Raw genomic sequence first — 16,235 nt, 5'->3', positions numbered from 1 at the left:
CTCACAGGCATTACATTGACCGTGTTGTAGATGTGCACTGGTTCTTTGATGTGTCTGTTTTACTCCAGTTTATTGGTGCTTGGCTTTTACGGTTGCTTTCAGTTTAGTGTAGACATGGCCAAAGTTCTACGAACCAAAAGACATGATTAAAACAAATTGACCAAACCACACATTAAAGAAACATGGGATTACAGATTCAGATTACTGATAGACTTTCAATTCCAACCTATGCAGGTATAATTAGCATACTGACCCCAGCTCTCTAATTAGTTCGGTATACATTACCCATGGCTCACCTGGATTGCATAATAAACTATTCCAAGGTATCCAGCTATACAGCCACCCAAAAACAGGTCAAAGGCGGCAGGTTTCACCCTAAAAAAAAGTGAGTAGTAAAATGGAATAAATAAATAAATACACCTATACATTTTCATTTTTTAAATTATTTTAAAATAAACAAATATTTTTAGTTCGTAATACATGGTTTATTATTAAAACTAAACTAAAATTTAATATAATAAAATAAAACAAAAATATAAAACTAATATAGCTGCAAGCAGCGATTACCAGGGTTCAAGTGCTTTAAGGCATTTAAGCACATATGAAATAATTCATTATTTAGCAAGCTTGTAACCACCTGAATCAATGATTTAAAAAAAACATGTTGGCAAATCCAGGTAATTTACCATAGAAATATTGTTTTTTAATGACTGTTATAGCACCAACTGTGGTCTGATCTCCTTAAAACTTTGCATGCTAGTGTAGAATCACTTGTGTAATGTGCTCAACAGGTTTTGTGAAGTTTTGAGCTTTTCTTTAGGCTTTATAGGGTTTAGGGTAAATTTGGGCAGGCTCCTTTTCTAAATGACCCTCCCGAATGGTACATTTCAACATTTTTTGATCATTATTGACCTAGAGAGTCCAGAGAATTTTACTGCAGTAATTTTTTCCAAAAAACCTACGACTAGTTTGCAAAAGTAGGATTTTGAGATGTTCTCAATCATTTAAGAAACGATTTGATTGACAGCAGTTGTTCTAGAGGCAAAGTTGTCTGGAATGAGGAGTTCTATCGTATGATACGAATATTGCACATATGTGCAAAAAAAAGTGCAGTGTACAATCGTTTACGCTCTTGAAAATGCAATACCCCCAGTGGCGGATTTCTTTTACATTTCTCTCAGACCTTATGTCCATGAGTCAAACAGGCCCAGTAAGTTTCATTCCGATCGGCCTCGGTTAACCTTGTCTAACAGGTGCTCAAATTTCGTCGGCCAATGGCAGCCATGTTTTTTTAGATATGTGTGAGATATGTTTATTGAGATAAATGTCCTTATAGACACTTGTGGCACTTTGTGCCAAGACTGTGTACACTGATTTTCATGTTGAAAGGACAAATGGTTGCGCTGTTAAAACCATTTTTAGGTTTTTTCCCTCAAATTGTGCCACCAAGCTTCAAGCCAAACTCCGCAATTTTTCTCATTCCATTCAGGAGTTATAGGCATTTTACGAATAGTGTCCATGCCTCTTTCAAACGTTTTGGCATCCCTTTCTGACGGTGAGTTGAAAGATTTGGTTCCAATCGGCGAAAAACCTAGGTCTAGTTCACAAAGGTAGGTTTTTCAAAAAATGCCAAATACCTTAAAATTTTGTGATCGAATCAAATCTGAGGCATGCGTTTTTTCCGCCAATTGCAAAGGATTCCAATGACATAAGACACTGAGCCTGTGTGATTTCGTATTCTCGCTTGCTGTAACGCCCGATTGGAGTGGTCAGTAGGCAGTGTGAGTACTACCATCCTTCCAAGTTTCTCTACGCTTTATGGTTTGGTCTGGAAGATCAGATCCATGACCATTCTAACAATTACAATAGGGTTTCAGCGCTATGTGCTTGAACCCCTAATAAAATAATATAAAACAAAAATCTAAAACTAATATACAAAGTTAATACACTGAATGTAAAAACTGGAAAAAACAAAAACTAAAGTAACCAAGAGAAGATAAAATGGGAAAACATAAAAACTACATAAAATTAATAGAAAAAAATGAACTATAGTAAAAGTATAATAACACTTTCTGAATGATTTTAAGTAAACCCTATTTACATGATCTTTTGGCAGTTGAATCTCTAGTTCCATTTGGAAATAAGTGCACAAGGGTTGTTAATGTTGTTTCAGGTTTGCCTGACTCACCTGTACATCATCATTGGTTGTTTCATTTGATCAAAGAATGTGATTTCTGGATCCCTGTAAAAGTCAGACAAAACAGGCTTAATATGTCTGTATTTATTATTTTTGTGTGTGTCTGGGTGGGTGGGTGAGTTTGAAGTGTTGCTGTTTTCACAAAATATGTCAGTAAACACTGAACTTTTGCTACAGGCAAGAATGAATTCCGGTTCTGTGAATTTATGCATATTTGAAAACTGCATCTAGCCGTGTCTGTGTGTGCGTACCTTCGGTCTGGATGGAACGTGTGTTTATGGACCTGATGTAGATAGTGTTTGAATTCTTGCTCCAGGCTGCTAATCAGGAGCGCGTGCTCTGGCTCTCTGTCCATCAGCTGAACAGCTCGTGGAACAGACGTTATCACGGTCATCAATGCAGACAAACGGTTGTCTTGAATATCCTACATAGTAGAGTTTTAGGTTTACATCATGAACTTAATGGGATCAAAAGTTTTTTAGCAAGGATGCATTAAATTGATTAAAAGTGACAGTAAAGACTTCTTTAGCCTGATAAAACAAACTACAGAGCAGGAAAAATATATTACCAAACTGCCCTTGAAAACCTGCATGTCCTTAGCAGGGCCCTACAGAAAAAAAAATTTTATATATTAATGAAAAATAGAAACTAAGACGAACGTGGTCTGTGTGAGGTTTCAAGGTTAACGTGAATGTTTAAATTTGGCGAGACACTTCAAATGTTTGCCTCACCTTGTCTGAAAGATTGTACATGAATCTTGCCAAGGACTCCGCAACAATAACAGCGTTCCGCTTGAGTTTCCTGATGTCCACCTGTGCCCTAAATTTACAGAAATAACAGGGAGATGAGAAACGGTGCAGCTATCATTTAAAATGTATTCTGAAATGTCTGTTATAAAAGAGCTGCATTGGATAGAAGCTCCGAAAGGAGATTTTTTATGGAATATCACTGGAAAATCTACATAAAATCTGAAAGATATCACTAAATTAGATGCAAAAAAGCGACTGTAGGCCACACTTTGAATCTTTGTTCAGCCAATCAGAAGACTTTGAGGCTCTTTCCACGTTTAAATGGGTTACTTAAGTTTACATCATATTCAGCTTCATAAGCAGATGTCAGTTTCACTTAAAAGTGAAAATTCTGTCATTAGTTACTCACCTTTGTTAGACCTTCATAGACGTTCATCTTTGGAACACAAAGTAAGATATTTTTAATAAAATCCAAGAGCTTTCTGACCAAATAGACAGCAACTCAAATACTACATCTCAGATTTCATCAAAAATAAATTAATTTGTGTTCTGAAGATGAACAAAGGTCTAACGTGTTTGGAACGACACGAGGGTGACTAATTTATGACAGAGTTATCATTTTTGGGTAAACTATTCTTTTAATTTGTCATGTGAGACAGCTATTTCTTTGGGTGGAGTTGCTAATTTATTGACTATATCTGGCAGAAGTTCCAAAGAGCTTCCAGAACTTTTGAAAGATTTGGTAGGTTTTTCTCACATGGTGTCCAGGATAGATCCTCTCAGCTCTGATTTCGGGTTCTCAATGTGTGACAGAGTGAATCCTGGGATACGTTTCATTCCGTAGCGCTCATGTTCCCAAGCCACAGTGGCCTCCTGCAGGTTGATCTTCTTATGGACAGTTCCAAATCTCACCCAGGGGAACCTGGCAGAGATGATCTAAAAAAACAGAATTGAAAATATATACAGGCGGGTCAACTGACAATCAAGATTTATGTTCAAAAACAGCATTTTCAGACTGAATACAGCTCTGCAATTCAACCTAACCTGCTCCAGCAGCTGAATGAAGGTGTACTGAGGCGTTCCAGGCTTAGGTGGTCGTGAAACATGCAGGAAAAGCTCGTCTCCGGTGCCAAGAGAATCCAGACATAGAACAAACGCCACGTTGTCATGCAAAAGGCTGGATTCTGCAAAGAAAGATCCAGATTTCAAACTTTTTTTGAGGACTCATAATTCTTATACTGTTGACAATAAAGATTCCAAAAGTGGGGTTTTGTAGTGAAGACACATTTTTGGTTCCCAAAGAACCTTTCAGTGAACCGTTCTTAAAAGCAACCCTGGGTATTAAGACTTCCATGGCTTAATATAACGTAAATGATGTCTGTCTTTCATGGGTTTTCTACTACATAATTTAGTAAGAGACATAATTTACATAATATATGAAGCCATACAAGTCTTAATACCTTAATAAAAAAAAATTTTTAGTGTGAAGAACATTTTAAAAATCTAAAGAACCTTTTTCTGCCATAAAGAACCTTTTGTTGGATGGAAAGGTTCAATAATTGGACCATAATGTCAATAAAGAATGTAATGACCGAATGTGATAGATACAATATTTTGACTGGGGAGTAAAATATGTGTCAAGAATACATTTTGGCAATAATTTAAGCACCTGCATGCTCCATATTTTCCTCCAGCCAACGCTTGGTGCCCAGAAAGTTATATTTACCACCACCAGTCAGGGAGAATAAAAGATGGTACCTAAGAGATGTTGATAAAAAATAATACAAAAAAAGAACCCATTTTTATGATGAATATGAATCAGTTAATACAAGCTATTGTGTTCATGCTGCCAGTTTTTTAATTATTTTCCAAACAGTAACATTGTAGTTTACAAAACTCAGAAAGAACTTACGGTGCCTGGCTTCGTGGGTCGCTGTAGAGGTGATGAAAGAGTCGAATCAGCTCGAGAAGAACAGTGACGCCACTGCCATTAGAATCCGCACCATATGCTAGCCACTAAAACCACAAACACAGATCACTCACATCTCATGATACACACTAACATAAAAATAAAAAAACACTTGCGTACTTCAATAATAAAATATCAGAAGTATCTCTGTTCTTTTGGGCAAAGGAGAGATAAATGAAGTATCAGTGATAGGCCTATGCTAAGCATACAGCCAAGTACATTGATTTCACTATATGAAGCATTAATGGATGTAATCTGCCAGATGGTGACTGGAAAACTCATCATTACCAGTGGAAACATTTTACAATCTGTACCAGTAAAACATGGGTAGTAGTAATAAAATGCTTAGCTGTGATTACAAGATTACCAGAGCATCATTACAGGTACTTCAACCTTAAAGACTTGAGCAATGCATAAATCATATGGTTATAAGTTTTGGTTCTTGAAGATTCTGGTTTCTTAGCAGTTCCAATAACATTTAAGAGTGTTTAAACAAACTACACTACCAGTCAAAAGTCAAGATGTTTAATGTTTTTTTTAAAGAAGTCTCCTCTGCTCACCAAGCCTGCATTTATGTACAACATTTAAAAAAAAAATTTACTATTAAAAATAACTGCTTTCTATTTTAATATATTTTCAAATGTAATTTATTCCTGTGATCTAAGCTAAATGTTTAGCATCATTACTCCAGTCTTCAGTGTCACATGATCCTTCGGAAATCATTCTAATATGCTGATTTGCTGTTCAAGAAACAGTTTTTATTATTGAGTACATTTTTAAAAGAAAGACCAGCATTTATCTGAAATATAAAAAATATACGCTATACCTTTCAAAAGCTTAAAATCTGTATTATTGTTATTATTATTATTTCCTTTTTTAGGGGAAATAAATGTTAGAAATAATACTTTTAGTTAGCAAGGATGCTTTTAATTGATCAAAAGTGATGATAAAGACATTTATAATGTTACAAAAGATTTCTATTTCAGATAAATCCAATTCATTAAAGAAACATGAATAAAAAACTACTCAGCTGTTTTCAACAACAACAACAACAATAATAATAAATGTTTTTTATTATAAAATCTGAATATTAGAATGATTTCTGAAGAATCATGTGACTGGAGTAATGATGCTAAAAATTCAGCTTTGAAATCACAGATATAAGTTACATTTTAAAATGTATTCACAAAGAAAACAGCAGAAGAGACTTAAAAAAAAAACTAAAAACCATACTGTTCAAAAACTTTTGACTGGAAGTGTGTATCATTTTTGAGACAAAAAAATTACACAGTAAATTTTAACGGATTGTTATGGAAGCCGGTTTTTGCCACTGAATAAAAAATATAAAAGGTTATTGTGACTTGTTATCTCGCAATTCTGACTTTTTTCTCCGAATTGCGAGATATAAACTTGTAAGTCTGAGAAATAAAGTCGCAATTGCATGATATAAACTTGCAAATGCGAGTTATAAAGTCAGAATTCCAAGATATAAACTCACAATTCTATGAACATAATAGTCTTTTTTTATCCTCAGAACTGGACTTTATAACTCGCAATTGAGTCCTCTAACAATTCAGAGAAAAAAAAATCTGAATTGCGAGATACATACTTGCAATTGTGAGACAAAAAAAGTTTAGTGTTTTTTATTTAGAGTCAGAAACAGGCTTCCATAGCTAAACTAAACTAAAAATAACCAACTTATAACAGTTTCTGGTTATGGAATTTGTTTAACTAGACTTGTCATGCTGCATGGATTTGACTCAGTTATTATTCCCACAATTAATTAATTAATTCGGTTGTAATTCACTAAAAAGAACAGACTGATAAGAGTCATTCCTTTCGGAATCAGACTATACTAGTTGAGCTGTATGTTACTGATTCACCAAAAAGAACCAGCTCGCAAGAGTCATTAATTTTGGAATTGGACTACATTGGTAACTCTTTGTTGTTTAGATTCACTAAAAAGAACCTGCACTTCACAGTGATTTGTTCAGAGACTGATTACGCTGTATGTTTTCGATTCACTAAAAAGAACCGACTCGTAAGACTCGTCCTTTTGTATGTGCTGCATGTTTTTGATCAACTAAAATAAGTCATTTAGGAAGTTCTCAACCAGTTGTCAGTTTCCAAACACTAAATGCAATACAGTTTTCATTAGTGGGGCTTTGAGAGGCCAGTTATGTGAATATGTTCATTTCTGACCAAGGTGTTTTAAAAGGTCAGTTCCCACAGCAAGTGAACCATGCCAATTGACAACATACATTAATCATTCCAAGTCATGTTTGAGAGTAGTGTGATGTATTACGTGACCAAAACTGATTAAGCATTTATTAATATACACTCTAGTCAATCTAGTTGAGTCCCTGTGTGTGTGTGGACATTAATGAGAGTGACTTACAGGAGCAAGACCGAACGAGTCATAATGGGCCGTAATTACAATAGTGGGTGGGTCTTCTCCAGCTCCAGGAAGTACTCCCTTGAAATGAAGCAATAAATCCACTTGACTTGACAAGTTTAATTATAGCCCAACACTATTATGTCGTACAGAAAAAGATAGAGCTGCTGTGTGTGGCCTGCTGCCATTCTCACCTCCAAAGTAATGATGGTGGTATCGGTCATAGGCTTGATGGGGGAGCTGTTGCTTACTAATATTTGGAAAGCGGTGGCGGTGATGATACTGCGGAGAACTGAGAAAAAAATAAAGTTGATTCACATGGCTTAAAATGTACAGTAAATCTGCTTAGATGATTATTTACTTATTGGCACCCAACATTTTTTGGTTTTGTTTTGTTTTACAAGTCATTCACTTACTGGCACCTACAATGTAATTTTTATTTTATTTTATTTTGTTTTATTAATTGATTTGAATTTTTCAATGAATTAGTCATTCACTTGCTGCCATCCACAATGGTATATTTATTTTGTTTTGTTTAATTTTATTTTGTTTTCCAAGTTATTCACTTTCTGGCATTCACAATGGCATTTTTATTTAGTTTTATTTCATTTTTTTATTTTATTTTTTTATTTCATTTTATTAATTTTTCTATTTCATTTTATTTTATTTTGCACCCACAATGGCATTTTTTATTTTATTTTATTAAGAAAGTCATTCACTTACTGGCACCCACAATGGCATTTTTATTTTATATTATTTCATTTTTATTTTATTTTATTTTCCAAGTCATTCATTTTTATTTTATTTTGTTTTATTTCATTTTTAATTTAATTTAATTTTTCATTTTTCAAGTGAATTAGTCATTCACTTTCTGGCATTCACAATGACATTTTTATTTTGTGTTATTTCTTTTTTTTTTTTTTTTTCCCTAAGTCATTAATTTTTTATTATATAATTCATTTACTGGTACCCACAATAGCATTTTTATTATTTTATTTTATTAGGTAAATCATTCACTTACAGGCACCTACAATGGCATTTTTTTGTTATTATTATTATTTTATTTTATTTTGTATTTTACCTTTAACCAATCATATCACTTAAACAAAACTTTAAACAAAATTGCATTTAAATGTATCAATTTTGCTAAATATATCATACTATATTGCATAATAATAAATGTTAGTGGCTACAGCATTTACAGCTAAAATGTAAATTATTTAGTCTATTTTTATGACTGCTGGTCCTCAGTAGCATCCCTCTCACCTCTCACTAGTACAGAAGCCGACTTAGTTGCTGCAGCCTGAGTGACTTCCTCATACATACAGAGCAGCTGGTCGTCCTCTGGGACCACATACACAGGCATCAGGGTCTCCTTCTGCAGGACCTGAGATTCAGCCACCATAAAGCCCTAGAGACAGTTGAGGAAATTCATTTTCTGACCTTTAGCTAACCAGGTTGGGGAATTGAGAGGTATCTAATGTAATCTACTTCCAAATAACCTACAGTTACTGGAAGAAACAACGAATCAGCAGCTATAAATCAAGTGTAATTGTGCATAACTGTGATATGTGTTCCTGGATGACCTGCACAATATCCTCTGCTACTGAAGAGATGTTTTGAGGTAGAAGTATCAAAATAGCTGCTGCATTCTGCTTTTTGGCCTCTAGGTAGCGGTCTGTGGTGAAATCCGGCAGCCTCATGATCACACAGCGGCGCGTCAGACTTGTATCCGCAGCCGATCGTGCCTCTGCCACTACAATAGCTCCACGGCAGCCTGAGGGTCAAAGGTTAGAGTCTATATTTCATGAACACCTTTTAACAGATACAATGAAATTAGTGTGTGCCCTTTTCAAAGGAATTAACAGGAAATGAAATTTCCCAGTGGAGTGTTTCACATCTTGATAAATCGGTAAGGAATTCAGAATAAGTTCATTTTTGTGGTTTGGCTATTGCTGAATTCAGAATCACATTCTGGAATACTGCTCTTAGTATTGTTACCATTTCTTGCTATTTCCCACAATGCATTATGCATGACTTGTTCTTCCATTTTCAGTCTGACAAATAAGCTAAAGTAATATCAACAATACCTTTTAAATAAACTACCAGTCACTTCTGCTCTCCAAGGCTGCATTTATTTGATCCAAAATACAGTAAAAACAGCCATATTATGAAATATTACATTTTTAAACAACTATTTGCTATTTAAATATATGCTGCAATGTCAATTGCTTTGGTGCTCAGTTATTAACAATGGTTCTTTTTATTAATAATTATTATTATTAACAACTGTTCTTAAAAACATTTGCTTAATATTTATGCGGATTCTTTAATGAAAAAAATGAGTTAATTTTTTAATAGAAATTATGTACCATTTTAAATGTTTTTGCTGTCACTTTTGACATATTTAATGCATCCTTGCTGAAAAAAAAAATTGTTTACTGTATTTTTGATCAAATACAGCTTTGGTGAGCATAAGGGTCTTTTTTTCGGAAAAATAAAATAATTACTTCCGATCGATAGTGTATTTTCCACGAAATGAGATTAAAATTGCAATTTCTTATACACTTTTTATTTTTCTTATGCAAACAATATTTGATTTGATTTGATTTTTAACGTTTAACTTTTCTTTTAAACATTCTATCCTTTAAAAATCCCCCCAAAAATGAAAATAACTAAATAATAATGATAATATTAATAATTTTTAAAAAAAATGGTTTCCACAGAAATATTAAACAGCAGAACTAGAGCTTTTTTCTGCTACAGAAAAAAAATAAAAAGGTGATTGGTACTTTTTATCTTACAATTCAGATGGTTTTATTGCAATTCAGATTTTTTGTATCATGAATTTATTTAAAAATGTAATTTATCCTTGTGATTTCAAAGCTGAATGTTTAGCATCATTACTCATGTCTTTAGTGTCACATGATCCTTTAGAAATCATTCTAATATTCTGATTTGCTGCTCAAAAACATTTATTATTATTATTATTATTATTATTATTATTATGTTGACAATTATTATTAAAGTTAGAAAAGTTATTTAATTTAAATTGAATTAATTTAGAAAAAGTAGAAAATAATTTTTATTTGAGATAAATGCTGATCTTTGGATCTTTCTATTCATCAAAGAATCCTAAAAACAATTACTCAACTGTTTTAAATATTAAAACATAGCAATAATGATAAACAAAAATATTTCTTGAACAGCAAATCAGCATATTAGAATGATTTCTGAAGGATCATGTGAGACTAAAGACATGAGTAATTATGCTGAAAATTTACCTTTGAGCACAGGAATAAATTACATTTTAAAAAATATGCAAATAAAAAAGTTATTTTAAATAGTAAAAATATTTATAAAATGTACTGTTTTTGCTGTACTTTGGGTCAAATAAATCCAGGCTTGGTGAGCAGAAGAGACTTCTTTTAGAAAAAAGAACTTTTGACTGGTAGTGTACATTTTGGGGAAAAAAAGGCCCATACAGACTAATTAAATGGCCAACAAAACTTTCTTCCCTCTTCAGTATCTCATTTTGTGTTCAGCAGAAGAAATGAAAATGATAAGAATGAAAGAATATGAGAATAGATAACAGAACTGTAATTTTTTGTGTGAACTATCCCTTTAAATTATGTTGCGTTACCATGTTTGTCCTGATGTAAGTTGTATTGCTGCATCCTGTATGCGTTGAACTCATAGGAGGATGCAGCCGGCAGGGCAGACGCATGCAGCAGATGCACTGACACCAGCAGAAGTGCTGCCACTTTAGAGGTTCGAAGATTCATGCCGACACCCCACATTTGAGTCCACCAAAAGACATCTATAAAAAAGGCAAAATGTAATATTAAAAACAACAAAAAAAACTATTTTTTTCCAAGTGTGTGCATCCTTAGAATTCATAAACTCCTGAGTATCCTTACACACATAGAAATATAGAGATATCTAATGACTTGAGTGAACTTTAGGATATATAAAATCTATTTCATCTTTATCTGTTTCACTAGATAAAACCCTTATTCCTCAGCTGGGATCGTGTAGAGCCATTTGAAGCTGTATTGAAACCGCAATTTGGACCTTAGTCCACTATATGGAGAAAAATCCTGGGATGTTTTCCTCAAAAACCTTAATTTCTTTTCGACTAAAGAAAGACATGAACATCTTGGATGACATGGGGGTGAGTAAATTATCAGGAAATTTTTATTTTGGAAGTGAACTAATCCTTTATGCAAACAAACTATAATTGTATATAAATGGCAGAATTCGTTTTCAACTCAAATAGCAGTACTTCTAAAAGCAAAAAAAAAGATCCAATATGCATGGTGTACGTTTTTAATCATACAAAATGTGGACACAATGTAATGAGCAATAACTACTGAGTATCGACTGCAACCAGCACTTCACATCAATATGCTAATTACATTGAGATTTGCTGCCATGTGTAAAACCTGATTAAAGTGCTGCAGATGTTCCTAGATATTACAGGGCCAACATGGCCCTAGATTGAGACTGGAACTCACCCAAAGTTCACCCACGTTAGATCTTCCTCAGTGTGGAAAAACGATCCGTCTTGTGCTGTGAGCAGGATGTGATGTTCGAAGCATGGCCGGGATAAAGCTTAGAGAGGCCCGCAGGTAAGCCTAGTGCACCATCTGGCCCAGACGGGATAAAGCCAGGCTAATCAGTCCTCTCCTCCAATCCTACACAACCTACAACACTTCCACACCCATCTTTGCAGTTGTTACCATTTCCTGTTTTAGGTCACTGAAATCTAAACCCCAAAACTGGAATAAATATGGCTTGAGAAAGTGTGTGTCAAAAGTTTTATTATTATTACTATTTGTGACCCTGGACCACAAAACCAGTCTTAAGTCGCTGGGGTATATTTGTAGCAATAGCAAAAAATACATAGTATGGGTCAAAATTATTGATTTTTCTTTTATGTCAAAAATCATTAGGAAATTAAGTAAAGATCATGTTCCATGAAGATTTTTTGTAAAATGCCTACTGTAAACCTATCCAAATGTAATTTTTGATTAGTAATCTGCATTGTTAAGAACTTAATTTGGACAACTTTAAAGGTGATTTTCTCAGTATTTTGATTTTTTGCACCCTTAGATTTCAGATTTTCAAATAGTTGTATCTCGGCCAAATGTCCTATCCTAGCAAACCATACATCAATAGAAGGCTTATTTATTGAGCTTTCATGTGATGTATATATCTCAGTTTTGTAAAATGTAAACTTATGACTGGTTTTGTGGTCCAGGGTCACATTTTCCTTTGTGACCCTGGACTACAAAACCAGTCATGAGTGTAATTTTTTCAAAATTGAGAATTATATATCATTTGAAAGCTGAATGAATAATATTACAATATTTGGCTGAGAAACAACTATTTGAAAATCTAGAATTTGAGGGTGTCTAAAAATCTTTTTTTTTTTTAAATAAAGTTGTGCATATAAAGTTCTTAGCAATGCATATTACTAATCAAAAAATAAATTTTGATATATTTAAGCTAGGATATTTACAAAATGTCTTCATGGAACATGATCTTTACTTAATATCCTAATGATTTTCGGCATAATAGACAAAATAGATCATTTTTACCCATACAGTGTATTTTTTGTCTATTGCTACAAATGCTACTTAAGACTGGTTTTGTGCTCCAGGGTGACCAAAAATGTTTAACAAATCCAAACTATTGTATATTTTACCTTCTGGACACTTGCTGGCTGCCTTTTCTTCCCTATCTGCTCCAATTCCCCTACTTTAAAGAATAAATAAATAAACATTTTAATTTCTATATTCAATTCTTATATTCAAATTTAATATTCATAAATTCGGTCAATTCTGATAGCATACATATACTTAAAAATGATACTAAGTGAGACTAAATAGATTATGTTCTGAGAACAGCAAGTCTATATCTTACAATTCAGTGATACTGCCTCTGAATAAAAAAATTAAAGGTTATTGCAACTTTTAATCTCACATTTCAGATATTTTTTCTCAGAACTGTGAGATATAAACTTGCAATTGCGAGTTATAAAGTTAGAATTGCGAGATATAAATTCACAATTCAAATTTTTTTCTCAGATTTGCGTGATATAAACTCGTAAAAGAGTTAAAGAGTCAGAATTGCGTGATAAACTTGCAAGAGTTATAAAGTCAGAATTGTGAGCAATTCTGACTTTTTTCACACAATTGCCAGTTTCTATCTCACAATTCTGACTTTTTTCACATAGTTCTGAAAGTTAAATTTTGTTGTTTTATTAAGTCTCATTTTAAAAGAAAAAATGCTAATATGTTCTTAGAATTGTAAGTTTCTATCTCACAATTCTGGCTTAACTCGCAATTGCGTGTTATAAAGTCAGAATTGTGAGACATAAACTTGCGATTCTGAGAAAAAAAGTCACAATTGCAAAATATAAACTAAATTCTGAGGGGGAAAAAGTCAGAATTGTGAGATACAGCAATTCGGATAGCATACATATACATAAAAATACGCAAGACAAATGTTGCAATTGTAGTTTCAGATGTATTTACTGATATGATTCACTACACAGAACAACAAACATTGTTAAATACTGGTATGGAAACTTTTCATGTCTTTACAATCATGTTTATCGACAGAAGGAGGGAAAATGGTTTTTAAAAATCCTGTATATCAATAAATTAAAAACATACCACTGGCAATAAATAACATGAGCCATTTGTTGTTTAGCTTGACTTAAGGCATATTCTACTTTAATGTAGTAACAGAAAGCGGACAACGGAGTGTTTATCTTGAACCAAAGTACCAAAGCAGAGACATGGGGATGACAGACATCTTCATTCATCACTACACAGATCAGTCATTCTTACAGCATGTCTGTAAGTACTATGACAGCCTAAAGATGGCGAGCTTAAGAGGACTCGCCATCAAATTCTCAATCTACTGTACATATCTATGGTACGTCTACTGAACAGGCATTTTGTAGGTTAACTATTGCTACGCTAAGAGCTATACCACTGAAACATGGCCGTAAGTGGACATTTTTTCTTGTGGTATAAATTAACAATGGCATTGGCAAAAGAAAACATTTGTGTAATGCTCATGCTGGTGTCAATGACACCACAACATTCACAAAAATACTGAGTGGATGCACCTTTACATGGCAGTGTAATATGAAACATATGTGTCTTGGGAGTTGTTGTGTTTTATATTCATATGAAAAGCAGTAAAAAGAAAATATGTAACTGGCTAAAGTCATCATATTGTTCTGAAAGAGTTTCAAAATGAAATACCGATCCACAATCATTAAAACAAAAAGCTTGTCATTTCATCCAGCAGATCAACACTATTGCTCAAAATGTTGGTGTTGGAAATTTTTTTTAATGAAATCGAAAGTCTCTAATGCCAACCAAAACTGAAAGTTATACAGTAAAAACTGTAAAATATTATTACATTTTAAAATTACTCTTGTCTATTTGAATATATTTAAAAAAAATGTAATTCATTCCTATAATGGCAAATGCTTGTTTTCTGCCACAAGACAAAAAAAGGTAATTGCAACTTTTTATCTCACAATTCAGATCTTTTTCTCAGAATTGTGAGATCTAAACTTGCAATTACGAGTTATAAAGTCACAAAAGAGAGTTATAAAGGCAGTATTGCGAGATAAAAATTCTGCAATTCTGACTATAAGAGTTTATATCTCACAATTCTGACTCCAATTTTGTTATATTGAATTTTCAGAAATACCTCACAATTCCTCACAAAATATAAACTTGCAAAAGTGAGTCATACATCAGAATTGCGAGATATAAACTTGCAAAAGTGAGCTATAATGTTAGAATTGCGAGAGATAAACTCTTTTTTCTCAGAACTGTGTGATATAAACTCGTAATTGTGAAAAATAAAGTAAATTCTGACTTCTTTTCATGCAATTACGAGTTAATGTCTCACAATTCTGACTTTTTCACATAATTCTGAAAGTTAAATTTTGTTAATTTATAAAGCCTAATTTTGAGAGGAAAATAGACTCATGTTCTTAGAATTGCGAGTTTACATCTCACAATTCAGACTTAACTCACAATTGCAAGTTATAAAGTCAGAATTGTTAGACAAACTTACGATTCGAAGAAAAAAGTCAGAATTGCGAAACATAAACTCACAATTCTGAGGGGGAAAAAATCGTGAACAAAATTGTGAGAAAGTAAGTAGCAATTCACTTTTTTTTACTTCTTTTATTCAGTGGCGGAAACAGGCTTCCATAAAAAAAATAAACTTAAGATTGTGAGAATAAAGTCAGAATTAAAAGATTTTTTTTATGCCATGATGGAAACAAGCTTCCAATGAAACTAGTGTAAAAACATGAAATATTAGTTACTATACTATATAGTAAACTCCCTTCATGCATTCTGTTAATTTGCCACATTGGATGAAAACTGGAGTGTTGGTGCTTGGTGCATTGGCATTGAATTACAGCTGACAATGGCGACTTAATGACGACCTACACGCAAAACAATAAGGTGCTCTGAAAGCTGTACAAACTAGATGACAAAAAGAAGACTCTATAAAGTATAGAGAACAGTACAATCTTCACATTGATGTATTTTAACAGAAGTGATAGTGATTTGGCCACTGACTCGAACAGCTGAGATGAATTCATGAAGAAGTCTGTAAGGAAAGGCATCAAATTAAAGCGAAAGAGCAAACACAGAGTAGCCTGTTCCAGAGTACTACACTTAATGTCTCACAAAATGGTATTGCACTTTAAAATGACTATAAAGACGAGAGCACTAAAGTGTAAAATTGATTCTGAATGCAGGCCATAGGCATTTAATGCCTGTTCCATCTATAAAATAAAGAAACAACGCATTTTATGACTTTTGGCACAAAATCGGATAAGTTAATTTATAGTATTTTTGTCTGGGTAATGACAGA

General features: G+C 33.2%; 1 protein-coding gene across 1 annotated transcript; it reads right to left on the bottom strand.

Annotated features, from left to right (window-relative positions):
- Positions 1 to 11,948, bottom strand: LOC141292876 (BOS complex subunit ncln-like). The gene is made up of 16 exons (XM_073824930.1): positions 11,828 to 11,948; positions 10,954 to 11,130; positions 8,897 to 9,087; positions 8,577 to 8,721; positions 7,505 to 7,602; positions 7,314 to 7,391; positions 4,859 to 4,962; positions 4,616 to 4,704; positions 3,991 to 4,130; positions 3,704 to 3,882; positions 2,929 to 3,016; positions 2,766 to 2,804; positions 2,449 to 2,621; positions 2,189 to 2,242; positions 297 to 375; positions 1 to 126 (listed from the first exon to the last, which is right to left on the bottom strand). The coding sequence occupies exons 2-16, from the start codon at positions 11,108 to 11,110 to the stop codon at positions 70 to 72; spliced, it is 1,671 nt and encodes a 556-aa protein (XP_073681031.1). The 5' UTR covers positions 11,111 to 11,130; positions 11,828 to 11,948; the 3' UTR covers positions 1 to 69.
- Positions 11,949 to 16,235: the final 4,287 nt, after the last annotated feature.

Source organism: Garra rufa, chromosome 19 (assembly GCF_049309525.1).
Source record: "Garra rufa chromosome 19, GarRuf1.0, whole genome shotgun sequence".
Taxonomy (NCBI): domain Eukaryota; kingdom Metazoa; phylum Chordata; class Actinopteri; order Cypriniformes; family Cyprinidae; genus Garra; species Garra rufa.
Note: the sequence above shows the minus strand (reverse complement) of the source record. Positions and strands in the feature narration are given on the sequence as shown.

Bases quoted from the DNA above. Each gene is read 5' to 3' on its own strand.
- LOC141292876 (XM_073824930.1), bottom strand. From the start codon at position 11,110: ATGTGGGGTGTCGGCATGAATCTTCGAACCTCTAAAGTGGCAGCACTT. The intron at 2,622-2,765 runs GTAATATATTTT...TCTACTATGTAG, and splicing joins AGGTTTTCAAGGGCAGTTTG to GATATTCAAGACAACCGTTT. The intron at 127-296 runs GTGAGCCATGGG...TTTGGTTCGTAG, and splicing joins TAGTTTATTATGCAATCCAG to AACTTTGGCCATGTCTACAC.